Below are 27,669 nucleotides of genomic sequence, written 5' to 3' on the forward strand. Positions count from 1 at the left end.
TGACGATCAGACCGACGAATACGAAACCGATCGCGTCGTACATCGTTTACAAGAGAGCTGCACTCGAAAGGATGTTGGCTCGGACTTTAACTTCAGTCCGTTCACGTCTACTACCCGGCTCCCCGCGTTTTGCCTCTCACCAATGGGCGCTAATGCATTCCGTTCAGATCACTTGGCAATTCGTCCCGTTGATCGGCACAGGGGGGGGAAGGAATGCCACACCTCTCTCCGCTAGTTGGGCCGGTTCCACCCCGTTTCGCAATCCGCGGGCAAGTTTCGCAACTAATCAGGAATTCGCTTTGCTCGTAATCGTTATAGCTTGCCCGTCGGCAGTGTAATAGACACATTAGTCATGGCGGGGGAGCCTCTATGCGAACAGGGTGATCAGCAAAGCTGGTGTGGTCTATGTTGCCATGCTGCATCCGAGCGACTGGAAGGTGTGGGAGGCGTGAAAGAGTATATTACAACCTTAAGCACCCCCATCACATCCGAGATTGTTCATCTCTCCGTGCTTGTGCACCCCCGGATTATCATCTAATCAAAATGTCGATGTCGATGCTTCCGAACATGAACGCCACCACTAAACCGGTGGTGGACAATTCCATCCTAGAAGAGATGGCAAACCGATGGCCTCTCGCAGCGACTGCACTCTTTGCCTGCGTGGTTGCGTTTTTGCTTCAGAATGCCTTCAAGAGCGACCCGTTGGCGGATCTCCCCATGGTAGGAACTGAGTATGGAGGAGCCGAGAGCCGAAGGAAAAAGTTCTTGGGGGGTGCCGCAAAAGATCTTTACCTCGATGGATATAGAAAGGCAAGTTGGATGGAATGATTAATGGATGGATGTCTGTGCTAATACTTGGTATCTACAGTTCAAGGAAAGAGCTTGGACAATCACAACGACAAGAGGTATCACTCTACTGTTCAGTCAGCGGCCAAGCATCACCACATGCTGACCTATCTACAGCTTCACCAAACATTGTTGTTGCTCCAAAGTTCATGAACGAGCTTAAGAAGCTCCCAGATGATGTGCTTAGTTTCAACAAAGCAATCGAAGAGGTGAGAATGACTTGGTCTGGGTAGTTGCTCGGCGAGTTGCCATGGTCTAACAACGCGTAGTTTATGCACGCAAAGTACACAAAGGTGGAAACCGACATCGATCTGCTCCCTCACACCGTCAAGAGTAGTTTGACGCCAGCTCTTGGTATACCTTCTACTCCTCCTCTATCTTTTTGTCCATTGCTGACAGATGCGTAGTTCGGCTAAACCCCGTCATTGCGGACGAAGTCGTCGAAGCTTTACGGATCGAACTTCCCCATTCGAGCGATTGGACCGAGGTCAAGATCATGGATAAACTCCTCCGAATCGTGGCGATGGCCTCTGGACGTGTTTTCATCGGACCCGAGCTCTGCCGCGAAGAAGAATACCTTGATTTCGCCATCAACTACACCGTAGACTTGATGACGGCCATTCGCAGGATCTCTGATCTCAAGCCTTGGACTCGTCGGTTCTTGGCCCCGAGATTGCCTGAGGTCAAGAAGGTGCACGAGCGCATCGAGGCGGCGGATAAATTCCTTAGACCCGTCGTCGCTGCCAGGAGGGAGGCGGCAAAGGACCCCGAGCATCAGAAACCATACGATATGCTGCAGTGGATCATGGACGCGCAGACCAAGTATGGTGACAAAGAAGACAAGGAGCTCGCGAGGTACCAACTTGGTATCAGTTTCGCTGCCATTCACACCACCACAGTTACGACTACCAATGCGTACGTACAACGACAGAGTCTGCTTCGTTGACTTCTTCAGTCAGAGAGCTAATTCGGGTTGCTTAGATTCTACACACTGGCTGCGATGCCAGAACTAGTCCCCATGCTTCGGGAGGATATCCAGCAAGCTCTTGCTGAGAGCAACGGCGTCTTTACCAGTCTCGCGATGCAGAACATGAAAAAGCTGGACAGCTTTTTGAAGGAAACCATGAGATTTTACGCGCTTGGAACAAGTGAGTCTGGGCCCACCAGCGTATTAGTCTTCACAGCTAACCACAAACTTTATTAGCTTCCTTTCAGCGTAAGGTGCTGAAGACTTTCACGCTTTCCAATGGCCAAGTCATTCCCGCAGGATCGATCATCGAGCTGCCCATGATCGGCATGAACAATGACGATGAATTCTTCCCTGACCACGACAAATTCGACCCTCTTCGATTTTACAAGCTGCGCCAGGCAAAGACCGAGCAAGAAACAGGCACGAAGCAGGCCGAGGTTGTCGCCCACGCGCAGTTCGTCAGCGTCGGTGGACCCACGAGCTTGACATTTGGGTTTGGACGGCACGCATGTCCTGGACGCTTCTTCGCTGTCAACGAGATCAAGATGATCATGGCGACAACTCTGGCCAACTATGATATCAAGATGGTGGAGGGTAGTGAGGAGAGATACAAGAACTTAGAGTATGGTGCGACGGTAAGTGCTTGCCCCTTTTCTTCATATTCTTTTAGAAATAATTTCTTGACTAATTGTAAAATTTACAGGCCCAGCCGGACCCCAGCAAGAAGATATTGATGAGAAAGCTATGAGGAATACATTGCCTATTAGGACAATAGCGGAAGATGACATCGAAGGAAAATTTCCCTTCATGTTTTTTGATGGCAGACCAATCATAATTAGTACACCTGTCAGGTACACGTCAAAGATTGAGTTAGCCTCTGAGCGAAGATATGAAACGGTTATGGCACGAACTGTGTATAGATGTGTGTAGAGGATACGTTGACCAATGCACCTCACATCGAGTCGTACAAACAATAAGATCACTTTCAGACAATGTTCCTAACCAGTAGAATTGACTGACCTCGCAGTTCTTGGCAGTGGTCGTTTTGGGACAAAACCAAACGATTGACGGAAAATTCGGCAACAATGAAGACATTGTGTTATTGTAAATCTCATCATATTATCCACTGTATAGCGTTCAGTAACTGAGGCAATGAGGGAAGCATCAAAATGACAAGAATTAATTCAACTTTTCTTGTTTTTTCTTCAACTTATTAAACGGCCGACGAGAAGCGCAACCCTAGTTCATCCAGGAGTTAATCCGTGATCTCCACGCCTGAAGGGCCCATATGAGGCTTGAGTGATGTATGTTTAGACTCTCCTGCCCATCCAATCCAGTGCTGCGGTTGTTTCTCAGTTCTCATCTTTTTCATTTGCCAAAATACTCCAGTATGGTATGTTTACCGATGTTGGATGCCGTTGGTCACGCCCTCGATAATCTTGATGTAAGACCTAGAAACCCCCATCCTGAAAGAACAGCCGAAGCCAAGAACCGAAAAAGGGCTCGTCCAGGAACGCCTTCCATATAACAAACGTACCCGTCCGCGATACCCATGTAGAATAGCACAGCCAGCATGGTGTCGAGGGCTTTGATGTTGCCTCGAAGATAAAAGGACCACATCGCGATGCCCCATGCCGTCATACGCGACCCGTAGACAGCGAAAGGAGAATGTGCTTCTTTGGTATTTGCGATATGCTCAGGGAGTCCAAATTCGAGAATAGCGCGGGTCGGGTTCCACAAAGGTAGCGCACCGCCAATTGTGAAGGTTGTGGCGAACAACAGGGGGAGGATGTGAGCTGGATGGAATTGTGGTGCCATGTTCGGGTCTCTATTGATTGTTTTTCCGGGTATATTTGATGTGAGAAGTATGAGATTATGGCAGTTGAAGCCTCACAGGGTTGAGAATAATTCCGTTGATAGAAATTAATGAACCAATTCAGGGCAAAGAAGGTTTTGGGAATGGCCTCCTTATACTACATCAAAGCCACCTTTTGCCAATCTCCCAGAGCACAGGAAGGAAGCGGGGCTGACCGGCAATTATTGAAGATCTCCAATCACGCCTCGGACTTTTAGACCCAATGCTGAACTGTGAGATGGATCATTGGTGAGTTACAGGCCTACCTCGGACAAGTGCTGACATGGAAATAGTGGCTTGCTTAGCCGATTGAGATGCCTAAACTAGAGTTTGTTTAGACGGGAGTCCAACTGGCTGGCAGCAGCTGGCTACCTGTTGTAGGGGGCCCCCGTCAAGAGATGAAAAAAACTGCTATTCCCTGCCTGTACTGACTGAATCCAGAGGGTGCTGGGTGGGCCCAGCGAGAACCTTCAGGGCTATTTAGGGGACCCTGATGACTGCCCAGGAAGATGCGATTCGGCGCAAGTCCCTGTGCCTGTAAATGGATGCCTAGAATCCTGCAAATATCTTGCCCGCATTTCATTATCGAACATATTCTAATGTATCCGTACAGGTTTTACAATGCAATCATGAATTTATTCTTCCCAACGCCATTACGACATGCGAAATATTTTTAAAGAGCCAAAAGACAAAAGAAAACCCCAAGTTCAACGCGCCGTCGCTGGCTCATATGCCCAATCCCTCCAATCTTCGTTCGAAACTCTAAGTTCAACTGCTGGTTCGGTCGAGAGATCTCCTCCCTTCTTTTGCACCTGTTCACCTCCGAAAGTCCCCATGTCCACCAGCGCCCTGGTATTGGTAGTTGGGGCTTGGTGGGTATTGTCCCTGAGGGTATTGTCCCTGAGGGTATTGTCCCTGGGGGTAGTGTGCCTGTTGATACTGCCCGCTCTCCATGAGGTAACCCTCAGAGAGCACTTCGGAGCTCGAAACCGATTTTAAACCAGGCTGGCGGTTGTTGATCACACGGCTTGGGTGGAACCAGTTGAACAACATCGCCGTAATGCCCATCAGCAACGCGTCAAAGATGTAAATGTACATCTCCTTCGACTGCAGCTCTCCCTCTTTGCCCTCCACATACTCGGCGACTCGAAACACGGATCTGACCATGATGAGCAAACTCGTAGCATACAACACCCAGAGAAGTCCCTTCCATGGCGTGTCGATAGTGTGGGTCTTTGGGGTTGGGTTGCGAGAGAGGCGCAAGTGGAAAACGAGAGTGACAATCATGAAGAAGCCGAAGAAGAGGACCTGGATACCGAGACCACCAACAATGATGTTCTCTCCCTTCTTGACGGAATCTCTGTCCTTGGCAGTCGCAAGCATACCACCACCTGATGTAGTTGTTAGATTTGGTCATAAGAAGCTGAGGCAGAGTGTAATCGTCACGTACCTCCACTTTGGGCGAAGAAAGATAGCACATCGCCCAGGACAAACACCTTGGTCAGCCACTTTGGCCTGATCAAAGAGTAATTCCCAGCATCAAGCAGGTTGATGAGACGGCCGAGAATCATGTAGATTGAAGCGGCGAATAGTGCAGGGCCAAGAAGGAGCAGGATTGATTGGATGATGTAAGGGTTCTTGGTGTAGTCTGGGGCTTCTTTCGCGGACATGGCTCGGCCGACGTAACCAACAGCCTCAACTAATGTGGGTCAGCTTCCTTGGTCTTCAGGGTAGTTGTTGGCGAGTTTCCGATCTGGGGGATGAACGTACAGAAGCAACCGATCACAAATGGAATAAAGTACCATGTTCGGGCTCTAGTCAACTGCCAGATGTGCAGCAGGGCGGAGATTCCAAACACTCCAATGAAAATAACAGCAGCCACCATGGACGGTTCATAGTGGTAGAAGGTGAACCCCTGCGTTGCCTCCTCGGTTGTTGTGCTGTTATCAGCCATGATGTCGGTCGATTCTGTAGTCGTAGTTTTTGGTTATGTGCTTTCGAGTCGAAATTGAACGAATGAAGGCCTCGTGAGGCAAATTATATTGCGAATATGGTTTATCGTCTGAAGAGAAAAGAATGTGAAAGACTGCCCAGATACTCTGGTATTGTGATAGTATTGTGACAATGAATCTGGCCCTCCATCATTCCCAAGTGGTTCAGGGACCAAGACTTAAGTAAGTCTGCTGTACCCATCCTATCCAGCCCCTTTGTTGAATAGCTCGTGTTTACTTACGCGTTGTTCGTGATGCAAAACAACCGTTGATGCGGCCGCCCCTTGCATTCAGGAGCTTTATGGATTGCATTTGCAGATTTTAACATTATACGCGGAGTCCCGATAGGGCTGAGCCTCCCCGAGCTTTCTAGCTCGGCGCTATTTCTAAGATTCTTTACCGTCCAATGGCGGTGCAGTAGCAATACGCGTATGGAAAATGCCGATGCCCAACAGGGATCTGCCAGTCGGCGAAGTCCATGAGACAGAATGCCTTAGCCGAAGGGAACGCCCTTCACCAAAAAAGTGGTCCCTCATGCCCCAAATACCCTTGTGGCTTCACAATATTAAGTATAGGTGGTTCCATACGCGTATTCGTCACCAATGCGAACGAGCCCACTACACGCGGGTTACAATCACCACTAGAGAAAACCGCTAGAGCTTAATAGAGACCACAAGAGAGCCACTTAAAGGTACCCACCACTTGAAAATTAAGCCTTGACAAGTCCTGATGCGGATCGAATTCCAGTCTAGAGCCCTGAAGCTGTCTGGGTGTCCGAAACACAGCCAACTGAACCCGCGGTTTCTGTGCGAGGGTCCTCGGGATTTTAGAATCGGGTGGCAATGACATCGATTTACGTGGGTTTTTTTTGTCCCCGGTGCACCATCTTCGGCATGCTTAACCGCTCAGGGATCTTGGTGTTCTAGCCAACCCAGATGCAGAAATTCTCATTCGAGGCTCATCCCACCCCCCCGAGTCAGGTACGCGTCAATCACCACGGTTGAAGGCATATCGTGGGTGGTATAGCGGGTTCTGCTTGGAATGATGTAAAAGGGTGGAACACCAAATCATGTTTAAACCTTCGAGTCGCCGTTGTCGTTGCAATTTATTGCCCCTCCATTCAGCTACTTTTCTTGTGAATTGACTTTTCCTAGTCGCGACGACCCTAGAATTACATCTGTGGTTTTCTTTTTTCTTTTTCTTTAGACCAGATACCCATTTCACACACCCTCGAGCTAGGTAGATTCAAGCTCCAATTCAACGCCCATCAATCAATCTCTTGGTTCCCCCAACACTTCCAGTTATCTCGAAAGCAACGCAGCAGCAAAATGTCGAAAAGAAATACAGTCCAAATGCTTGAGGACGACACAGTCCCTCACGACTATCTTCCATCTTATGAGACAGCAGTCAGCGATAGTCTAAGGCAGCATAGAACGAGTGTCAACTGTATGGATGGTTCCCACGCATATCCGGATTTCAAACTGATCAAAACAAAACAGCCGATGGCAGAATTGACGTAAATCTCGACTCCCGCCTCGCTACAACACTCGCTCGCTTCGTTCCCGATTTCAAAGACCCCTCCATCGCCGCAGCAACAGCAGCCCAGGGCCCTCCACCAGAATATGTCGAGGCTGCGGCGCGATTCGCGGACAAGAAGAACTTCCCCGTCAAGCTCAACATTGTCATTCAAGTCGTCGGCAGTCGCGGCGATGTCCAGCCCTTTATCGCTCTCGGCAACGAGCTCCAGACCTACGGCCACAGAGTCCGCTTAGCTACACACGATGTCTTCGATTCCTTTGTGCGCAAATCGAATCTCGAGTTTTATCCCATCGGCGGCGACCCCTCCGAGCTCATGGCCTACATGGTCAAGAACCCCGGTTTGATTCCCAGCCTGAACAGCTTGAAGGGCGGCGACATCCAGAAGAAGCGCAAAATGGTCAAAGAAATGCTGGAAGGATGTTGGAGGTCGTGCATTGAGCCTGATACACTGACGGGTAAACCGTTTGTGGCTGATGCTATCATCGCGAACCCTCCGAGCTTCGCACACGTCCATTGCGCCCAGGCTCTCAGTGTCCCCCTCCACTTGATGTTCACTATGCCATGGAGCAGTACCAGAGCTTTTCCTCATCCGCTAGCGAACCTTAAATTTGGAGACAAGGGAGTTGTTGATCAGACCACGGCCAACTTCGTCTCCTACAGCATCGTAGAGTGGTTGACGTGGCAAGGGTAGGAGCTGATTGATGTGCTTGGTATCGACTCCAGCTAACGCTCAGCAGATTGGGAGATGTGATCAACGAGTGGCGTAAAACGATCGACCTCGAGGAAGTCCCGTTCTCCGAAGGCCCAGTCCTGGCCGAGGTACAGAAGATCCCGTTTACCTACTGCTGGTCGCCTGCACTGGTACCGAAACCAGAGGATTGGCCTGCCTACATTGGTTTGTAGAACCCTTACCAAGAGAATCCTATAAACTAACAGGTAATGCAGATGTATGCGGCTTCTTCTTTCGCGAGCCACCTCAATACGAGCCGCCCGCTGAACTGGCAAACTTCCTCAAGAAAGGACCAATGCCTATTTACATCGGTTTCGGCAGTATTGTCATCGACAACCCAGAGAAAATGACCCAGATACTGGTCGAAGCGGTTAGAGCAACTGGCGTCCGCGCCATCATATCCAAGGGATGGAGTAACCTAGGAGGTATCGAGTGTGACGATGTGCTTTTCCTCGGAGACTGTCCACACGAGTGGCTGTTCGCAAACGTTGCGGCCGTCATACACCACGGCGGCGCTGGAACTACAGCCTGCGGCCTTTTGAACGGCCGGCCCACGACCATCGTACCCTTTTTCGGAGAGTGAGTAGTCGAGTCGAGCACCGTGAAGATCTTTCTAACAAACTTCTAGCCAGCCATTCTGGGGTGATATGGTTGCCATTGCGGGCGCAGGACCGAAACCGATCCCACACAAACAGCTGAACGTGGAGAACTTGGCCGATGCCATCCAGTTTTGTCTTACACCTGAGGCATTGACAGCAGCAGGTGAACTTGCGGCCAAAATGAAGACGGAAAACGGCGTCGCGACTGCAGCACAGTCGTTCCACGCTAACCTTCCGCTGGAGGCTCTTCCATGCGACATCTTCCCGGACCAACCCGCAACTTGGGAGTACAAGAGAAGCAAAAAGCATTTAAAATTATCGAAGAAGGCAGCTGGTATCCTCTTGGATCACTTGAAGATTGGACAGAAGAACATGTCACCGTGAGTCCTTCCGTAACACGCAACAGATTTGTCAAGGCATACCTTACTAACGGAGTCTACTTGGCAGGCACGACATTAGAAGCTTCATTATAGAAAACAGGCGATGGGATCCGGTAACAGGCACCTCATCAGCGCTCCTGGGCGTAGCAACCGGAATGGTCAAAGGTGCCACAGATATTGTTGTTAAGCCGGCACAAATATTACACGAAAGATCGAAGCTCAAGTCGGCTCAGAGGGACGACGGCTTGAGCAGTGGCAGTAATACACCACCTCGATCTCCCAGTCTCGCACCACCGCAGTCCGACGAACTACAGAGGCCGCGCAGTGCGGGCCATGATGCGGGCAGCACGGCGGGGGCAGTATTCAAGGCATCTGCTTCCGGCGTAGGTGGTTTCTTCAAGTCGTACGGCAAATTCTTCCTCGACGTTCCATTGGCCGTTACAGACGGTTTCCGTGCAGTTCCAAAGCTGTATGGGGAGGAGGTGAAAGAGAGAGGTCCAATCACCGACTGGAAATCCGGAGCTGTCGCCGGTGGAAAGAACTTCGTGATGGGCATTGGTGAAGGCGTAACTGATCTCTTTTACCAGCCCATCAAGGGCGGACGAGAGGGTGGAGCAGCAGGAGCTGCGCTCGGTGTGGGAAAGGGCATCATTGGCATGGGGACCAAAACAATATCCGGTATGTTATCGCCACTCACGTCTTCATATCAAAGGAAGACGCTTTGGGACAAACGTGCTAACGGTATGAAAAAGCTGGCGTCGGAATTGTGGCATATCCTGGCCAAGGAATTTACAAGACCATCCGGACCGCAGTCAAGTCCAAGACCCGGCGTAGCATTGCCAATGCTCGATTAATAGAAGGCGAGTATCTTGCTCGTAATAATCGGCTTGACGTTCAGGCTGTACTGAAACGATTTGATGACTTGTGTCTTCAGAGCGAGCTGTCAAAAAAGGATCAGGAGAAGGCAGACAGGGCGAACTCATAGAAACACCTCAAGTGTGTCATGAACGCAGCGATTCCTCAGAGTTGAATTTAGACTGTATCTTTAGATTACCATGCATAGAACATCTAAGAAGAATGCTTCAATATACCCAATTAGAGTACTCTAAGCTCATTGAAACCTTTCTGGACTGTGGAATGGCTTACAGCGCAGAGGACGGAGGGTTTAGGAGAGTGGAGTGACTTAGAAGCATACCATCAGTAAAATGAAACTTCTGCTAGGGTTATGTATTAGCAAAGGGGCAAAGTTTCCATTCGGAGCGCCGATGGTTTAGTGGTAAAATTCTCCGTTGCCATCAAGCAGCGTCGGGGAGCCGGGGGTTCGATTCCCCCTCGGCGCACACTTTTGCTTTTTACTCTCAAATGAATGATACCTTGATGCTACATCTAAGATGAAATTGCCAGTAATAGCTGGCTGGCAACGGCGTTGTGTCTGACAATTATCCCCAAATATCTTTTCGTTTGGGTCTTCATACGTACAGAACCTTGAATACCCAGCCAAACTCATCTTCCTCAATCAGGGCCTCATCAATCTTCACCTTCAGTTCGTGACTATCTCCAGCTACGATTGACTTCCACTCAAGCGCGGTCCCTCCTCCGACTCCTAAGAGACTGACCACATCGCCGTCCACAATCGGGATCGGTGCTGCAATACTTACCCAACCATCAACAACCTTTGGCTTCTCCAAGAAAATCGCGTAGAACGCCTCGTCTGTTTGAGTAAATCTCACTTCTGGCCCTCCGATAATCTCACTCTGGATAAACCAGTAGGTGGTATTGAAGATGGCTTCACCGTGAGCCTTGATCCACTTGCCTGCCTCGCGCAGATTATCCATCTCTGCTTGGACGATTGTTCCATCCGCCCGAGGCCCAATATCCAGCAGAAAGTTGCCATTCTTCGATACCATGTCGACGAGGGAGTATACGATGGTACTGGCATTCATGTACTCTTCAGGCTTCGTGGCGCGGTTGTAGCCGTACGAGTAAGGATCCATTCCCCTGTTGCTCTCCCACTTACGCCGCTGTGCTGAGGCAATGGTTTGGTATTCGGGCGTGTCAAAGTCGGCCGCCTCAGGAATACCACAGCGGGAGTTGATCGCGACTTGCCGATCCTCTGCGCGCGCCTTATTCCACCAGTTGGCAGCGAATGCTGCAGTGCCATTCGCAGCGCCGCAGTCGCACCACATGATGTCCGTCTTGTAATCGAACGCCAAAGTCTCCATCTGCGGCACCATCAGGTCTGCGATGAAGTCCTCGACAGGGACGTGGCCGGTATAGGGCTCCGGCTCCCCGGTATAAGGGTTCGGCGCTAGGGTACCTGGCCAAGAGACCGCCTCTGGGGTTGGGAACTGGACAAATCCGTAAGGCCCAAAGTCCGGGTTGAACCATTCTGGGAGAGAAAAGTAGGTTCCTCTCTTGAGGGAGGGCTGATGCGTCTCTGCGGCGTTGAAGAGTTCCTTCAAGAGATCACGCTTTGGACCATAGTGGATGGCGGAGCGATTAGACGTTTGTCCTGCATCGAATATGGCGAATCCGTCATGATGCTTGGTGGTGATGACAAAGTACTTGGCACCTGCATCGGCGAACAGATCAACCCATTCCTTCGCATCAAACTTGGAGGCTGTGAACTCGGGAAACGTGTCGTCGTACGCCCATTCGGGACCATATGTTTCGAGGCGGTACCCGTAAAAATTGGAGCGGTCGCCTTCCGGGTGATGCGTGGAATACCACCAAAACCACTCCGCATAACTCTCATAAGGAGTTGAGTTGCCCCAGCCTGCGACAGAATAAGGACCCCAATGAATGAAGATGCCGTACTTGGCTTCATCAAACCAGTCTGGGCTCTCATGTTTGGATAAACTGTCCAGGTCAGGTGTCCATTCCTTCAGGCCGACTTCGACAAGGTCAACCGATGTCGTCCTCCGTGTTGCTCCGTCAAAAAGTTCTACAACAGCAGTGGACGGCCCTTCAGAGGAACCTTCGACTCCAACGGCGATTACTTTCTGGTCACCAGGGCACAGGCGCTTGGTGTATCCCGCCCTCACTGTCTTGTACCCGTTACCCGATAGGGTAACATTGAGGCCATCACCAGCCACGCACTTCGACCCGGCATTGTTGACCGTGACCTCAACTATTTGGGTACCGTTTCCGATCCACTTCTGCGTCGGTCGCACTGACTGAACACTCACGTCAGAAGATTGCCATAACGAAATAGCGAAGATGTGTAGCCGGCCTTCGGTCGCATTGTTCTTCACAGGCAAAGTGATGGAACTAAGCTTCTTCCCCGTCGGCAGCGCAGCACTGCGCTCAAAGATGTGCGACGTATTGAAATCCGAGCCATTGGGCGTGAAGCGGCTCGGGAAGATAATCTCTCCGCGGTTGATGGTCAAAAAGCTAAACCAGTTGAGTGTGCGGAGTTCATATTCGGACGTTGTGTTGTCAGAGTATGTGAAAGACACGTTTCCACTGACTGTAGCGCCTTCGACGTCTCCCGCGACGAGAAACGAAGCTGAGAAATAAGCATCTTCGGGAACAGGCAGTTTTTGGCCGGCGCAGATGATGTTGTCGGACTTTTCAGCTCCGGTGTAGCCGGGGAAGCTGTAGGTGATGCCCGTGTCTGACGAGGTGAATTCAGGGCCGATTGAGGGTGCTGGATAGGACTGGTTCAAGACATCGAAGGAAGCTTCGCCGGGTTTCGTGCCGAAAGCTTTATTGTTGAACTGTGATGAAAGATCTAAATGGACTGCGGTCTATCGAATCTATCATGTCAATAATGTTGTTCCACGCGAATCTCAAGGTTGCGCTTACCCCCTTGGTAGATGAACAATTTGCTGCCCACGCAACGCTGGCCTCAGCTATGAGCAGGATGACCCTTAAGTTTTCAAACGCCTTCATTTTCAAAGGTACAGTTCATTGAAAGAATTTCCTTGATGGCGGCACTTTAGCAGGATGCCCCTCAATACCGAGGAATACCACCATTCTTAATTACCGGCTGTTATCTCGCAGCGGGGAAACTGGTAACCGGACCCCTCACCAGAGTTCGCGTCCTTTCATCCAGCATCACACTAGATAGCATCGTTACTGAATGGAACGGTAACATTCTCCAACTCAATGTCCACTATTTATGCTACCATCAGCATCCTTGGGACCTGGGGTAGCTGTGCAATGAGGGGTATCAATGATAAGACTGGTGCGAGTTGCCATGGTCGGGATTCCGGGTTAAAGTGGGTCCGTTAGTAACGCTAGTTGGTTAATTATCTGCTATCCCAGGCCTATTAATCAGGTGCCAGATGTTTGTAACAGCACGTAACCAACTCTAACAGCGAGCGGGGGGAGCGGTCGGCATACAGAACATGACCCAGTGGCATAGTAACGAAGCTAATTGCTATTTCACCACTGCTGACGGATTGGTGGGATATTAGTTAACGATCGTCCTATATTGTAATCTCAACAGCTAATAGCCAGCACTTAATAGGTATAAACTAACAGTTGCGGGCTTTTTCAACTATGCGTATACCTCTGAGGGCCCTGATTTAGGTATTGGAATAATAAATTGAGAAATGCTACGCCACAGGCTGGTTATTTATAAGAAATATAATCAGTCTGACTTGCAACGTGTGTTAACTACATAATAAGCCCTTAAGTGTGAATTTTGACACCTTACTGCTGCATCTCTTAGTTACAATAATTTCTGAGAACGAATTGTTGACGTTATCCGTCATAAGGTAGCCAGTACGCCTTCATTGCCCGACTTCAATTAAGCACAAACTCATAAACACTGCATAAGCAGGAATTCTTCTGATTAGTTTCAAGTTCTTGCCTCTCACGTCTACCTATCTGTCTCCTAAAAAGACGATTTGACCCAGGGCGAAGTGAGAAAACTTTTCACAGGAGTAATCCCACTACAGCCCGTTCTCCGCCTTTAGTAATGCTTATAGACTTCAGAATAGGAATCCATGACACAAGTAGGTTCAAATCTAAATGACATTCAATCAGGCGTTCAGGGGCAGGAGCTTGAGTATGCCACGAGAGAGATACCCACTATTTTACACGCTCTATGCCTACCTAGTTCGTTATATTCCTCCTCGAGTCCTTTCTCATCGGTTTCCTCCGAGCGTTCCATTCTATATCTTCGTACTTTCCGACTTCAGCCTTCCGAAACCTGGCAATAAAACAAGCCAATCGCAACAAAGGGCCCTCACTCCATCGCCCGGAATCCACCCTGTCTTTCTGCATAAGTTTTAAGCCCACAGAACTACTGGTGTTTACTCTCACTTTCCTAGATCCACTTGAGGTGACAGCGTACCCCACTAGTGTACTTGTATCCCTGGGGCCCAACATGGCCACACTGGGATTCTGATCCTATGAATGAATGCAGCTCCTCATCACTGGATCACCTCGTCTTTGCCATGGCCGTCTGTTCAGCAGACTCGCCACGTTGTTTTTTTTTGTTTTTTTCAAAATGCCGCTATGTAATCTACATCTAATCATCCCGGTCGCAATAGTTAATGTTACGCGCTCCATAATGCGATGTGGAAACGCCAAAGGGGCTATCGTATTCTCACCGAACACTATGGGGCCGCCGCGCCTGCATGGTCGACTGCATGGTCGCCTGCATGGTTGTGAAGTGTTGTGCTCCGGGAAGGCTTACATAAATATCTTCGGATCGCCATACCGTAATCCAGATATTTTCTCCCAAGACTGTGCCCATAGCAGGTGAGCCTAAGCCAAGAACAAGACGTTTCCAGCTGTCGGGCACTAGTTTTGTGCTCTTTTTTGATCTCGTTTCCTATCCTCGTTGCCAATCATGCCTGCGCGCTTTGTTGCTTTTTTCGGTCTTTTGACCCTGGCGGCAACAACGGCCATCCCTGACAGTACTGCCGCAAGAGTAATCGAGAGAGATGTTATTATTCTGGGAGGTGGTGCGTCTGGCTCTCACGCTGCTGTAAGACTCCGGGAGGACCTTAACAAAACCGTGGTTGTGATTGAGAAGAAAAACCGACTGGTAAGTTAAACTCAATTTTATGCTATCTGCTTTTCTTTCATTCTACTGTCCCCCTTTCCCATTCCTTTCAAATCAGACATGCCAGATAAAGAAGCTAGCGACTAACAATACTTAGGGAGGCCATGTCTCGACATATGACGACCCAAAGACTGGAAAGCCGTATGATGTCGGAGTTTATTCGTATACCGACTACCCGGGAGCTCGCGAGTTCTTCGACCGTTTCAACATTCCGATTCAGGATCCGTTACGCCTTGCGCTAACAAACCTTTATGCTGATTTCGACACTGGCAAGCTCGCAAACTACTCAGCTCCTACCTATAACGCCACTCAAGCTGGTCTCAGGCAGTACCTCACGCTCTGTGAAAGGTACGAGGAGTTCATCCTCCCATCATACGCAAAGTTTCCCGACGCTGGCGATGGAATCCCCGAAGACCTGACGCTCAAGTTCTCCGATTTCGTTAAGAAACATCGTCTCGAAGCCGCCGTTCCTCGCATCTTCCAAGTCACAGGTCTGGGAATGGGCAACCTCGGAGACCAGACGACTCTATATGTTATGCAGGCATTCGGCGCTCCCATTACTCGCTCTTTATTAGGAATCATCGGATCGTTTGTGCCTGTTTCCCTAAGGAATCAGGATATCTACGACGCTATTTCAGAGCAACTTGGAGACGATGTTTTCTACTCCTCAACTGCTATCAAGACCGTCCGCAGCGAAGAAGGTGTGGAGGTCCTGGTAAAGGGCGCCGATAACACACGTACCCTCATCCGCGCGAAAAAGCTGCTCATCTCGTTTGAGCCCACGCTCGATAACCTGAGGGGTATCGATATTGATGAGCAGGAGACCTCCGTCTTCGAAAAGTGGCAGTGGTCTGCAGTCTACGCCGGTGTCGTCTCCCACCCTTCGCTCTCCGACAGCTACGGCTACACTAATAACGTCCCTACCAACTGGATGTCTCTCCCCCGCACGCCTTTTGTTGATGGATTCTCTTATCTCGGCGGTGATAATTTCCGCGTGCTTGTTTCCTCTACTGGGAACCTCGACAGCCGCGAGGCCCAGAGGATGGTCGAGAAGTCCCTCAAGCACCTCGCCGATGCAGGCACTATACCTCCCCTGGGCAAGCAGCGCCCTGAAATCAAGTATTGGGCAAACCACGGACCGATGCATCTCCATGTTTCCCCCTCCGAACTGAAGGCTGGCTTCATTACGAAGCTATACGCCTTGCAGGGCCGCAAGAACACCTACTTTACTGGCGGCGCTTGGACGGCGCAGTTCTCGACCATCTTGTGGGAGTACAACAACCAGTTTGTTTTACCAAAGCTGCTAGCAGAGTTCTGAGCCTGCAATGACTACAATCGGGGGTGTAATGCTAAGTGCAAGGGATGTGGTGTGAGAGATTATTTCCGATTCTTCTGTAAGATATAAAATAACAACGTACATAAGGTACCTTGGCTTCTTTAGCATCCCTTCTAAAGAATGTTTGGCTTGGTCCGCAGCGACGCGCGCACTACCAAAACTTTCGACCGTGAATAACGAAAGGTGAAATACGGCAGCCAGCGACGCATACTTTTGCATGTGTATCTGTGTCCCAGCTGTACACACGAACTCCTCGCCGTTGTCACATCCCCGAAAGGGCGTTATCCGAGATGGCCCAATCGAAGTAGGCCTGGTGGCGGAGACTAGCTGCTTCTGGACTGTCTGTGTTGGAACCAACGTAAACTGCCCCAACACAAAGTTGCAACAGAGTTGGGCCCTGTCCCACTAATACACATAGTGTCCGGGGTCTAGGCCAGAACCCCCATCACCCACAATCTCAGGAGCGTGTGATCCGGCCTGACGGAGACAGTCCAGCCCATAGCCGAGACCAAATGATTTGTGCTATTGCACACCACTACCGTTGGACTTCAGTTGTTCCCATGGAGGGTGAAGTCATTTAGAGCTCTTGTTTACTGGTCTTACAAAGTTAAATCCTAAGATTTATGGTATGATGGATGTTAGGCCCGCCAGTGGTAACAGTGTCTTTCACGAGACAGAGGGGTAGGGTCTGGCGATAGAGTTGAATATAATAATAAAACACGAAGGAAAAAGCAATTAACAAAGCAGAATCTCGAGAAATAGCGATAAAAGCCATCACACGTAATACTCACCAAGCCGTGAAACACTATACGACATCAAGTGCATTCTGGGCTCCTTAGACGCCACTGTTTGAACTTCCAGTTCCTTCTCTAATTTACAGTGACTTTGGTGGTCTTGAGGATGCCATTAGTTTGGCGGTCTTGTAGAATCGTCTCTTCGCTCCCTGACCGGGTATGATTACTGTTCCTCTCATAGAATGAGACTGTAACCACCGGCCCCCCATCGCCTCCATCGCCGGGTGGTCGCTTATGAAGCTCATACTCCGGGACGAATGACGCGCCATGTAAAGTCCTCCGACGGTTGTTTGTCACCCCGTTTTCGTCTATCTTGAACGAGCTACGGTACTTGTTCGAGGAACCGTCATGCGAGGTGAGGTTTAGAATCTTTCTCAGAAGCGGTTTTAGAGTGGGCGCGCAGGCTGCAATCATCCCAACCTGTATTTGAAGACTGACAGTAGCGTTAGCTAACCAGTGCTATGATGCAACTGTGATCGATGCATAGACTTACAATCCCCAAACAAAAAATGGAATAGTTGAAAGTCTTATCCATGTCAGATCCAAAGGCGATTTGGTAAACGGCCTTGATAATTCCCATGGCTACCGCTCTGAAAACCTCGTTTTAGCATTTCCACAGCCTGTATGTTTTAGGGATATACTCACAAATAACCCAAACTTAAAATTCCAATAAAATACAGCCGAGTTTTAAGCTTCATCTGCAGGTTCCAGACAATCGGGACAGGTAGCATGGCCAGGATAACATCGGTAAAAATGTTAAATGCTGATCGTGGAGTTAGCAATATAACAAAGAGCGTAAAATTAAATAAAACCCACATGTATTGAGTACGCCGAGCTTTATGAAACGGTCCAGAGGTATACAGACAGGCTTCGGATCGATGCTTTTGTCCCAGTACCCCGACATTGGTTGACAGTTCAAGAGAAAGGGCATTATCCCAAGCATGCAGTACAGGACAGTCAGAACTAGATTCTGTTATCAGTGCCATCTTTCACTGGTGATGAGAGAAGTCACTTACCCATAGTTGCCCATAGAGACCATCGGTACCATCTGCTGGTGCCTAGTCGAAGCAAACCCAGGGCAGTCGAGAGCTTGAGAAACATCATCCCGGCAGCCGACGACACAATTACCGACCAAAACGCCTAATTACACATTTACCTTACATTGTCCTCGTGTATTTTTCAAGGATATATACAGCAGGGTGAGCCATTTGAACGTTAGAACCAACAAGACCGAGAAAGCATGTCTGTAATTCACCTGCTCGCGAGTGGAAGCGATCATAGGAATTTTCGCCAGGTGCTAGCTACTACTACGAGCGTCTGCCACGCCACATCCCGCTAGTGCTCGGGTTGATGAATTTTGATCTCCAGGTTGCCGAAGCGATCGCAGTCATCGTTCGTTGGTCCAACTGCGACAACCCAGCTTGTCCAAAGATTGGGTGGGGATGAACTGTCCCATCGACTGCGGCCTCGCAACAGGTACACAACAGCCCCCATTTAAAGGCCCTCATTTCTCCGAAACAATGCTCGCCATTCGAGTAAAAATTGTGATATTTATGTCTGATTGGCTGGTATCCCGCAAGCTCTGTATCTATTGCCAAGCCGCAGTCGATGGGGTTGGTGTGATTCAAACACGGAAAAATTGGCCCACATGCTGGGGGGACTGTTATATACAGCGTTTGAGAACCCCTCGTAAGTAACCAACTGCATATACTAGTAAACCTTGCAAGTTTTCAGATCACCCTTGGTCATCGACCCGCACCAAGTCCAGGGTGTAGGTATCGGGGCATGAGCCGTGCTCCCCGGGGAGATTTCTCAGGCTAATGTTTTCTAGCAGAAGGCATCTTGCCACGATAAAGTGGGACCCCCGCGATTGCGGCTGCAATTGCGCCATACGCCTGACATTGGTCTTTTATGTTACCCTTCTCGTATGCCCAAAGGCTTCGAGGAGAACTCTGTCATAACAGGTCGCCTAGCTAGTATTTATGTTCTCGTGCGACTCTTATGGATATCGCAATCGTCACAGTGGGTATACGTAATGGCAAGAGCCTAAGGGTCTGGTGAGCGTGTTGCTTCGTTAGGAAAGTCGAATCACTAACGACGTCGATTTCCATCAACGACAATAGCGCACCCTCGCAACGGGGCGATAACGTCTTCCTTAGTACGATGATTGCGGTTGTTATCGCCTTATCGTCGTCCTCGTGGGGCCTTGCAAACCTTGTCGGGAATGACAGGCGACCTAAAACCTGTTAGTAACGGTTCAAAATAGCCATTTTTGTTTATGTTGTCTGTCTTAGAAAACTTTTGTAAGTATTTTTTGTTTTACTAGATTGACTGTTGTCCCCGGATAAAAGATATACCTATTGCTAGACAACAGCCAAAGGGATATAATTTTCTATAACCACCTTGGTATTATTCCTAGGCCCTACTTTTGTGTGACACCAGCCATGACGGACCCCGCATCATCGAGGCCAGGCAATGTTCATCCGGTCTCTTTCCATCTCATGTCATTTTTCATGATTCCGTCAGCATGGGTTATTCATCTCTCCCGGAAGATATTCTGATCATTATCACTCTCTGCCTGTTGGGTAGGGATCTCGCTCAGCTCTTGTTAACTCAGCAACACCTCTATAATGTCTTACAACGAGTCTTTTGGCGGCGTAATATTAGGAACTTGTTATAAGCTGCGGACACAGGTGAAGTCAAAACTTTTCAGAAGATACTGGACGCAGGCGTTTCAGTATCTATAACAAGTACGGACAGACACCTTTGCATTTAGCCATAAATCAGGGTCACTCCGCTGTTGTCGAACTCTTACTGGCGGCTAAGGATATCGATACACACGCTAGAGATGAGCTTGATACATCGCTGCTTTCACTTGCAGCAGAAAAAGGGCTTGATTCAGTGACTGAGCGGTTGTTGTGAAAAGGAGCCGATCCGAACGTCCGCGACTTGGAGCATCAGACACCGCTACATCTCGCCGCAGTTTGGGGGTACGAAGCAGTTGTCAAGTTGCTTCTCGAGACAAATACCACGAGGCTGGATGGCGAAAAAGTCGACAAACATACACCACAGGACCCGATGAATCCCCAAGATGCGAGGGGACATACACCGCTACGTCGTGCAGCTTCTGGTGGACACGAAGCAGTTGTCAGGTTGCTTCTCGACACCTATGGCACGAACCCAGACGCCTAAGATAACGATGGATACACACCGCTACATCTCGCTGCACTGAGGGGACACGGAGAAATCGCCGAATTACTGGTACTGAGAGGGGCCAGCCCAGATTCACTCGATGGGGAAGGACGATCACCGCTACATCATGCAGCAAGCACAGGATGCGAAGCGATTGTCAAGCTGCTTCTCGAGAAATCAAATACGACTATAGATGCGCAAGATATCTACGGACATGCATTACTCCATCTCGCAGCAGTCAGAGGACAAGAAGCGATTGTCAGGCTGCTGCTTGAGACGCCTATCATGAAGCTTGATGCTCAAGATACACAAGCGCGCACGGCTCTATTATTAGCAGCAGAACAAGGGCATGCTTCTATTATTACGCTTTTAACACAGAATAGGGCAGACACGGAGTCGCTTAACAAGCAAGGAATAACAGCGTTATCATAGGCAGCAAGGCAGGGCAAGCTTAAAGTTACTATAACAATACTTACGGAGGCCAAACCCGGGGTTAGATCTATAGTATCACCTTAGGAGTCAAAATAGTTTTGGGAGCAAGGACCATGGAAGGTAAGCGAAGAGCTTATCACGCGTTCGGTAAAAATGACGCAGTGTACGTTAGGAGACCAGCATCACTTAACGTTGCAGATTCAATGTCGTGTCATATCACATTATATAGAACAAAAACAGTGGAGAAAGGCCAAAGAGTTAACCAAGGCGGTATCAACGACGTCACGAACGGTTCTAGGAGAGAACCATCCCCTCACACTCATTAGCACAGCCTATCTAGCAGCGAGACACAGGGAGGAAAAGAAACTAACAAAGGCTGAAAACCTGAATAAACAGGTATCAGAAACGAGTCGAGTAGTTTTAGGAGAGGAACACCCCTATAGACTCTTCTTCAAAGACAGTCTTGCATCGACATATAGAGCTCAGGAGCACTTGCAAGAGGCTGAGGAGTTGAACCGGCAGGTTCTGGAGATATCCGAGAGGATATACAGAGAAGACCACCTCGGGAGGTTGGCGAGAATGGAGGCTCTCGCTTTAACATATTTAAAGCAAGAGCGATGGGAATCCGCTAAGGATAAATTGGAAGATGTACTAGCAGTAGGGAAAGAAGACCTTGGAGAGGACCATCTCTTGACTAAGGCCAGCAGAAATTATCTATCGCTAGTGGACCAGAACCAGAGTTGACGGACCCCGATAAATGATTCTAGATTCATACGACTTAGCTTAATAGGAAGACTGCAGTTTTACTTATACCTAGAAGGCGCCGAACGTTATTTCCCAGATTTACCTTGCAAATAACCGACATATCCAAGACTAGAACCGTTAAAATGCCGCTTTTCACCAGGTATGCCTGGGCAGCGGGTTCTGACTGGCAGCCGGCGCTATACTTTCGAGGCCCGAGCACGCATCATGGGGGCTGGAAAGAACTCACCCTTAGCACCACCACCTTCTTACTCGAGCGTGATCGCCTCATTCAAGTGCACCTTTCGCTGTCGTTGCTCTCCCTACCTAGTTGACTTATGCGTAAGAGGAGAGGTGAGCAAGTCGACGAACAAGGCAGAATATATACAGCGCAACTACAATTCTTTACGGCGACTGCCATTTAGACAACGCAATGTAGTCTACCAACTCGTCCGGATACGCTTGGGGCAGTATATCGTCGACAAAACACCACCAATCCCCGTAACGGGTTCCAGAATGCGACAAGAACTTAACGTACTCCCAGTACTCAGGATACCAACCTGCATCTTCCCAGTCTATGATACCTGCAATCTTCCCATCCCGCACAATGGTATTCCTGGGTGTCAAATCACCATGCGTCAAAACAATCCGATGGTTCGTTTGAAGCCGATGGGAAAATGCATTACGGATTGCTGGGGGCGTAAGTGGAAACAAGGCGTCGGTTAGATAGTCGTTGAATTCCTTCTCATTGCCACACGGGGGAGCAGTGTATGTGAACATCGATCGAGTATCTCGTATTTGGCTTTGAGAACAGTCGCCGATGTAATCCTTGGGAGGCGGAATAGATCGCATGGTAACTAATATGGCCCGCAGCTGTTGGGCGATATCATTTTTGCTGTCGATGGATAGTCCAGGCCAAACATCGGATAGAAGGTCTCCTTCGATGTAGTTCATGTAGATGTGCTTCTTTCCGTCCGGCGTGGTTTCTGTCCCATGTATGTGAGGAACTGGTAGCTTTGCCTCTGCAGCAACACGCAATGCGTCGGCCTCTTCAAGGTATATCTGTTTGCCAGATTTTTTGACAATATTTCCTGGATGAAGGGTGACCATTCGAATAGGCATTTTGCTCAGGATTGTCACGCCTGTTACTTAGTATCAGCAGCAGATTTCATTTCTCGGATTAGAAACTAGGTAGGCGACCTTCTCCAAGCTCTTCCATTGGTTCATCTTCATCAGAAGATGACACTGGCAGCCCTTTTTCCTTTTTCTTCTTCTTAAGCCTCTGAGCAAAAGTTAGCGTAGGCGGCGAGTCTGGCTGGTTGGTCGCCATTGCTGATGATGAGGTGACAAAATATTGGATGTTTCCTAGGAGGACTCATGGGAGATTTTACTGACGAGGCGGGTAGTGTATGCAATAGAAAGAATGCTGTATGCGTACCCAGACGATGAGCGAGCAACGTGAGGCGCCAAAAACAGGTGCGGGGTTGGGCGCTTAACTTCACCAACACTGAACGAAGCAGCGCTTCAGAACTTTTGGCCATAGGCGCCAAGAGAAGCCCACTACCAAGAATCCATATGTACAAGGCCTGATCAGAGGCATCGTTCACGAACAACGCAATGCAGAAAAGGTTATATCAAAGAAAACCTTTCTTTGTGAGCTGCTGAGCCTCTGTTAGCGACCGCTAATGTCGCCATATCCATTCCCTACGGTATTGATTATTATTCTGAGCCATCTTGAGGAAATTGCTCTCACCACTTTTCACATCCAAAAGCCTCGTTGCTTTTTCCCGTCTCGGCTCTGTCTAGGTATTGTGAGAGGTTATTGTGCAGATGGTTCATCGAACCGCTAATGGCCACAAGGCATAGAGAACGTAGATAATTTCGAAACTAAGTAGTGGAGGCACAAGTTGACTAGATGACTCTGGCCAAGTATGAGCGAATTAGCTGCCAACGGGATAGTATCCCTAATTAACCTCAGCACCCTGCACGGCTGCCTTTTCTGGCATGTTTCGTAGACATGGCATTCCTTGCGTTCCCTTGTATCGCCGATTCTCACTTGAGTTTGTGGCCTTCCCAGCCTAATGCTTTGTCAAGCCATGAGTGCCAGGTCTACATTGTCGTCATCCTGCAAGTACCATGAAGCATGAGGTTCAACAAACGCAAAATCTCACGGTCAAAATCGTGTTTTCATTTGTAAGCCCCTGTTTATTACTGTCAGAAGGTAGTATATCACAAAGCAAGGTCACCAAGTGGAAGACATTCGGGTTGAAAGTGGCTTGTTCTAGCTCAAGTGGATATCTAACAAGAATTTAGCATATGGACCGACTTCGCGCAAGTAACCCAGTCGCGCGAAGTGAGGCCGTTCCAGAAGACGGTCAGTCGTGGCAGTATACTTTGACACCAGCCTCGCGTTGCTCTGCGGAACAATACTTTTGTCATCTTAGAAGAACAGTCAAAATCAAGACTCGGGTCCGTGGACACAGCAAAATCCTAGTCATGTTAGTTTCCAATTTCAATCCTCATGCACCGCCGACGGTTTTGGCGCGAGAAAAGTCCCGAGGGAGTTCTTCCGTGAGCATCCTCTTGTCGCCATTATGTTGCAACGCCTCAGAGCGAGGCTGGCCCTCATTTGGCAGCATGATGGCTCGGTCAAGTGCATATGGCAGTCCGCGGTGACGACCACGAATCATCATGGCGCAAATAACGAGCTTACTGAACGTCGTGAACTCTCCGCTGAGCGATGTCATAACAGAGGGATGTCCCAAGGACAACCCCACGTTGCCACTACGAGTTAAGTGAGCGATACAGATCAAAGAATAAAGGAGTGGGTTACTTGCTATGCGCTGACGACCTCGAAGAAGACTGGAAACACTGAGAAGGCCTGCAAGCGTCAGGTTCGGTTCGGCGCTGTTTAAAAAGCTGTTGAGCGGGGGGCACACTCACTGGTTCATTCAGGTCCATGATTCTCTTGGATTCTGCAACACAGATGCAGAACGTCCCGAGAAAGATGTACCATAAGTCAAAGCTGAGCTGATTCCGTACGTGGGTCGTGACGTACGAAGCGCCGTCAGTCTCGTCAAGGTGACTGTCGGCACCATAGACGCCAAGGGCCCTCTCTTCGTATGTGTTGGAAGCACGGATGCTAATAGCTATTGGGAAGATGGCGATGTACATCATACACAACAAACTAAACTGCACGGCAGGGTTAACCAGGGAAAGATTCAAAGTCGCGGTGCCGGTGTGCCTGGCTGACGCAGCTTGGAAGAGAGCCGATAGGATACGAGGGCCCATCGCGAGGTCGTTGACTGCAGGGTTGTCTAGGTCCAGAACAATAATCAACAGGACGTCGACAAAGTTCATCACGAAGAGTATGCCGAACAAGATCCACGTCGGCTTGCTGGGAAAGAGAAGTGTATAGCATCTTCGAGGATGGTCAAGAAGAAACTGGAGGTGTTCCTTCGTGGCCGACTTCTTGCTTACCATCTTCGACATGGTCCAAATGACCAATCGGAGAAGGATAGGGTAGCAAGTGTTTCCAGCAAAAGCAAGAAATGTCATGACGAGCATCGGCCAGGTTGCGTCCTTGAACGTGGCCATTGAGTCAGGGGTGAGCGTAAAGCCCAGGTTGTTGACCATTGTCTGGGCAGAATAGAAAGCCCACCAAGTCTGGCCTTGGCCGTTCTCCGCTAACCATGATTTGTACTTGGAAGGAGCGTGCAAAATCCAAGGCAAAAGACAGATAACTCCGAGGAGATGGAGTCCGAAACAGTAACCTGCCATTAGATCAGCCAATCTTGTGTAGTAGATAGGCGTTTATGAAGGCATATACTGGAAATGATTTTGAGGAGAAGCTTCAAACTTCTGTACTCGATACCGCCGAGGAGCTCACGATCACGCTCGGTCAGATGAAAGAACTGGGAGTTGCGTCCAATGGTGACTTGGCGGGATAAGTTGGGAAGATCTGACGGGCGTGGGTGAGCTGACGCGTCAGAACGACGAGACTCGCGTTCCGAAGACTTGGTACGCCCAAGGACGAGGACGGACGAGGCAACCTTCTCCATGGAACGGGCGGCGCGCATAGCCGGACCCTCGGGGTTATGCGGCCTTCGGCGAGACAAGCCCGTGGCTGACGATGCAACTGGACGGATAGCATCTATTTGTGTTAGAGGTCCACGCCGGTTTCCTCAGTCAACGTCGGTTTTGTAGCATTGGCTTACCGTCGTCCTTATCCCAATCTTTGCCCATTTCAATCATTGGCTGGCCTACAGACTCCCGACTTAGCTGGTATACTACCAGAAGAACAGATTTTCTTACCACCGTCACGGTCTCTGGGGCCAGGGACGTACAACACTGTTTCATCAACATGCTTTTGTCGAGTTTGAGAGAGGCTCTCGTCGAAAGTGATAGTGGTTGACCTGGCTGGAGGGCTTGGAATCGCAGCCTTATCTAACGTCTGTTCCGCATCTGTCTCAGTAGCGCGGATGGGTTCTGTCTGGGGGGACTTTTCAGTTCGTGTGCCTCTGTCATTGTCGTTCTCTAGTTGACGGTTGGCCTCCAGATCATCGGGTTCTGCTCGTTCGTTGGTGGCTGGTAACTGGTGTAAGTGCGAAAACGAAGCCAACGTAGGCGAAGAGCGTCACTGACCGATGCTTCTCAGACGTTGTTGAAACCAGTAAAGGCGAACAACAACGACCGCGATGTTGACAAACATGAGATTCGTAATGATCGGGATAACGTAGATGTAAACCTGTTGGTAGGTTTTCATGTCCTTGACATCGACACTGCACAGAGACCACGACTGATTAGCATCTACTGACCACAATTTTAAAACGCCGACCACCGAGTACAACGTACGTGTTAAGACCGGACTCAGTCGAACTGCTGCAGCCGAAGAAGAAAACATCGACGGCGTTCAAATTGCCGTACGGATATAGGACGACAAAAGAAATCAGGCTACAAAATAGTATCCATGCGTCTGCGATTTTAAAGCGTCGGTCAACTCGAGTTACACGTAATTGGCAATTAGTAGAAAAACTCACAATGAAGGTTTATGAAATTGAGACTGGGCTTCCACATGGCTGCGACAGTCGAGAAGCTTCAGAAATCGATTGGAGGAAAATCAGATATGAATAGCAGTGTGAAATGTAGGCTTTCAAGACAGGATGCCGACGTGCTCTTGGATAAGAGTGAGACGTGCATGCGCGCGTCCATGAGGGAAATGCCGGCTTAAGAGGGCAGCCAGGGAGGAGGCGAACTCATAGTGCCTGCCGCTGATAGGGGTACCACAATTTGGTTAAGGCGAAGCTTGAGGCATTTTTCACGACCTGCGGCTGTGAGCCTTCATGGTAGCTAGATGGATTCGGGGTGGGATCGGCTCAAAAGTACCGTACGGTCTACGGGTCAAATTATACAACGGAGGGGCTACTTTTTCATACTACCTAGCTATAAAAATAGCTAAAGTATATATATATATATATATAATAAACTATAGAAGAATAAACATATAGTATGTAACGAGAAGCAAAAAAGATTTAAGTTAGAAAAATTAAATTGTTAATTTTACAGTTTAAATAATTATTAAAAAAGCTGAAAATGCAGCTATGTTTTATAAAACAGTAATAATATCTTAAGTATATAGAAGAAACTACTAGTGTATATTAGGAAAAATACTTTTATGAAGAAAGTAGTGAGGCAGGACGTATAAGAAGTAGCGTAGTGAGCGTCAGCACTGTACGAGAAAGTCCACAGCTTACCCGACTTTCTCTCGATTCCACTATCCAATCCCTTCAATTGGAGACGGGCTTACGCTACTTGCTTCTAATTGGCTTTACTCTGCACTAGCTGTACTGACACCCACTCGCAGTCGATGGGACAGTACCGCCATTGAAACGCTGCACAACTTGAGCACGTGGGGTATATGTCATTTTGCTGAAGAACGACCAGCTGCGTAGCATAAAGTTTTACAACCAGCTTTTGTTCTTCCCCATAGGTATCCAATGGGCAATGGGGAAGCCAGCCTCATACACGCCTCGTTAGTTCGACAACGGGGAGGGATTATTGTAATGGAAGCGACTTCACAGTAATGTTTGGGAGGCCTCCCCTTACGTTCAACTACAAATCCCATCGAGCGCCAGACGACCTCGAAAATGCCAAGGCTTTAAATTCCCACCTTAGCTCCAGTTTTACTCCACACTACACCGAGTACTTATAGAGCTTACCATCTTCCCACTCAAATCTTTAGT

General features: G+C 49.1%; 10 protein-coding genes across 10 annotated transcripts, besides 1 other annotated feature; 4 read left to right on the forward strand and 6 right to left on the reverse strand.

The window, feature by feature from the left end:
- Positions 1 to 543: 543 nt before the first annotated feature.
- CTRU02_208180 (ent-kaurene oxidase) lies at positions 544 to 2,564 on the forward strand (the record flags this gene model as incomplete). The annotated part of the gene is made up of 8 exons (XM_036725881.1): positions 544 to 810; positions 869 to 905; positions 964 to 1,055; positions 1,116 to 1,200; positions 1,254 to 1,761; positions 1,828 to 1,994; positions 2,051 to 2,451; positions 2,520 to 2,564. The coding sequence occupies 8 exons, from the start codon at positions 544 to 546 to the stop codon at positions 2,562 to 2,564; spliced, it is 1,602 nt and encodes a 533-aa protein (XP_036582595.1).
- A 674-nt stretch (positions 2,565 to 3,238) lies between these two features.
- Positions 3,239 to 3,634, reverse strand: CTRU02_208181 (efflux pump antibiotic resistance; the record flags this gene model as incomplete). Its single annotated transcript, XM_036725880.1, has 1 exon — positions 3,239 to 3,634. One exon carries the CDS (start codon positions 3,632 to 3,634, stop codon positions 3,239 to 3,241), a length of 396 nt encoding a protein of 131 aa, XP_036582594.1.
- Positions 3,635 to 4,487: 853 nt separating this feature from the next.
- On the reverse strand, positions 4,488 to 5,625 carry CTRU02_208182 (rta1 domain-containing protein; the record flags this gene model as incomplete). Its single annotated transcript, XM_036725879.1, has 3 exons — positions 4,488 to 5,062; positions 5,122 to 5,370; positions 5,442 to 5,625. 3 exons carry the CDS (start codon positions 5,623 to 5,625, stop codon positions 4,488 to 4,490), a joined length of 1,008 nt encoding a protein of 335 aa, XP_036582593.1.
- Positions 5,626 to 6,990: 1,365 nt separating this feature from the next.
- CTRU02_208183 (sterol glucosyltransferase) lies at positions 6,991 to 9,895 on the forward strand (the record flags this gene model as incomplete). Its single annotated transcript, XM_036725878.1, has 7 exons — positions 6,991 to 7,108; positions 7,162 to 7,888; positions 7,939 to 8,096; positions 8,147 to 8,510; positions 8,560 to 8,910; positions 8,978 to 9,588; positions 9,663 to 9,895. The coding sequence occupies 7 exons, from the start codon at positions 6,991 to 6,993 to the stop codon at positions 9,893 to 9,895; spliced, it is 2,562 nt and encodes an 853-aa protein (XP_036582592.1).
- A 245-nt stretch (positions 9,896 to 10,140) lies between these two features.
- Positions 10,141 to 10,206: a sequence feature (Short protein (CTRU02_208184, KAL0935969.1) was converted to a misc_feature.).
- Positions 10,207 to 10,379: 173 nt separating this feature from the next.
- CTRU02_208185 (glycoside hydrolase family 29 protein) lies at positions 10,380 to 12,804 on the reverse strand (the record flags this gene model as incomplete). The annotated part of the gene is made up of 2 exons (XM_036725877.1): positions 10,380 to 12,659; positions 12,718 to 12,804. 2 exons carry the CDS (start codon positions 12,802 to 12,804, stop codon positions 10,380 to 10,382), a joined length of 2,367 nt encoding a protein of 788 aa, XP_036582591.1.
- Positions 12,805 to 14,716: 1,912 nt separating this feature from the next.
- On the forward strand, positions 14,717 to 16,250 carry CTRU02_208186 (amine oxidase; the record flags this gene model as incomplete). The annotated part of the gene is made up of 2 exons (XM_036725876.1): positions 14,717 to 14,914; positions 15,030 to 16,250. 2 exons carry the CDS (start codon positions 14,717 to 14,719, stop codon positions 16,248 to 16,250), a joined length of 1,419 nt encoding a protein of 472 aa, XP_036582590.1.
- Positions 16,251 to 17,408: 1,158 nt separating this feature from the next.
- Positions 17,409 to 18,341, reverse strand: CTRU02_208187 (uncharacterized protein; the record flags this gene model as incomplete). Its single annotated transcript, XM_070205047.1, has 6 exons — positions 17,409 to 17,495; positions 17,556 to 17,652; positions 17,708 to 17,825; positions 17,879 to 18,025; positions 18,079 to 18,202; positions 18,318 to 18,341. The coding sequence occupies 6 exons, from the start codon at positions 18,339 to 18,341 to the stop codon at positions 17,409 to 17,411; spliced, it is 597 nt and encodes a 198-aa protein (XP_070061122.1).
- Positions 18,342 to 20,839: 2,498 nt separating this feature from the next.
- CTRU02_208188 (kinesin light chain) lies at positions 20,840 to 21,430 on the forward strand (the record flags this gene model as incomplete). Its single annotated transcript, XM_036725874.1, has 1 exon — positions 20,840 to 21,430. One exon carries the CDS (start codon positions 20,840 to 20,842, stop codon positions 21,428 to 21,430), a length of 591 nt encoding a protein of 196 aa, XP_036582588.1.
- A 402-nt stretch (positions 21,431 to 21,832) lies between these two features.
- On the reverse strand, positions 21,833 to 22,757 carry CTRU02_208189 (uncharacterized protein; the record flags this gene model as incomplete). The annotated part of the gene is made up of 2 exons (XM_036725873.1): positions 21,833 to 22,569; positions 22,628 to 22,757. 2 exons carry the CDS (start codon positions 22,755 to 22,757, stop codon positions 21,833 to 21,835), a joined length of 867 nt encoding a protein of 288 aa, XP_036582587.1.
- Positions 22,758 to 23,946: 1,189 nt separating this feature from the next.
- CTRU02_208190 (low-affinity potassium transport protein) lies at positions 23,947 to 26,503 on the reverse strand (the record flags this gene model as incomplete). Its single annotated transcript, XM_070205048.1, has 8 exons — positions 23,947 to 24,211; positions 24,261 to 25,200; positions 25,257 to 25,580; positions 25,645 to 25,689; positions 25,742 to 26,014; positions 26,072 to 26,208; positions 26,282 to 26,402; positions 26,467 to 26,503. The coding sequence occupies 8 exons, from the start codon at positions 26,501 to 26,503 to the stop codon at positions 23,947 to 23,949; spliced, it is 2,142 nt and encodes a 713-aa protein (XP_070061123.1).
- Positions 26,504 to 27,669: the final 1,166 nt, after the last annotated feature.

The sequence above is a fragment of the Colletotrichum truncatum genome (genome assembly GCF_014235925.2).
Source record: "Colletotrichum truncatum strain CMES1059 chromosome Unknown Contig_0005, whole genome shotgun sequence".
Taxonomy (NCBI): domain Eukaryota; kingdom Fungi; phylum Ascomycota; class Sordariomycetes; order Glomerellales; family Glomerellaceae; genus Colletotrichum; species Colletotrichum truncatum.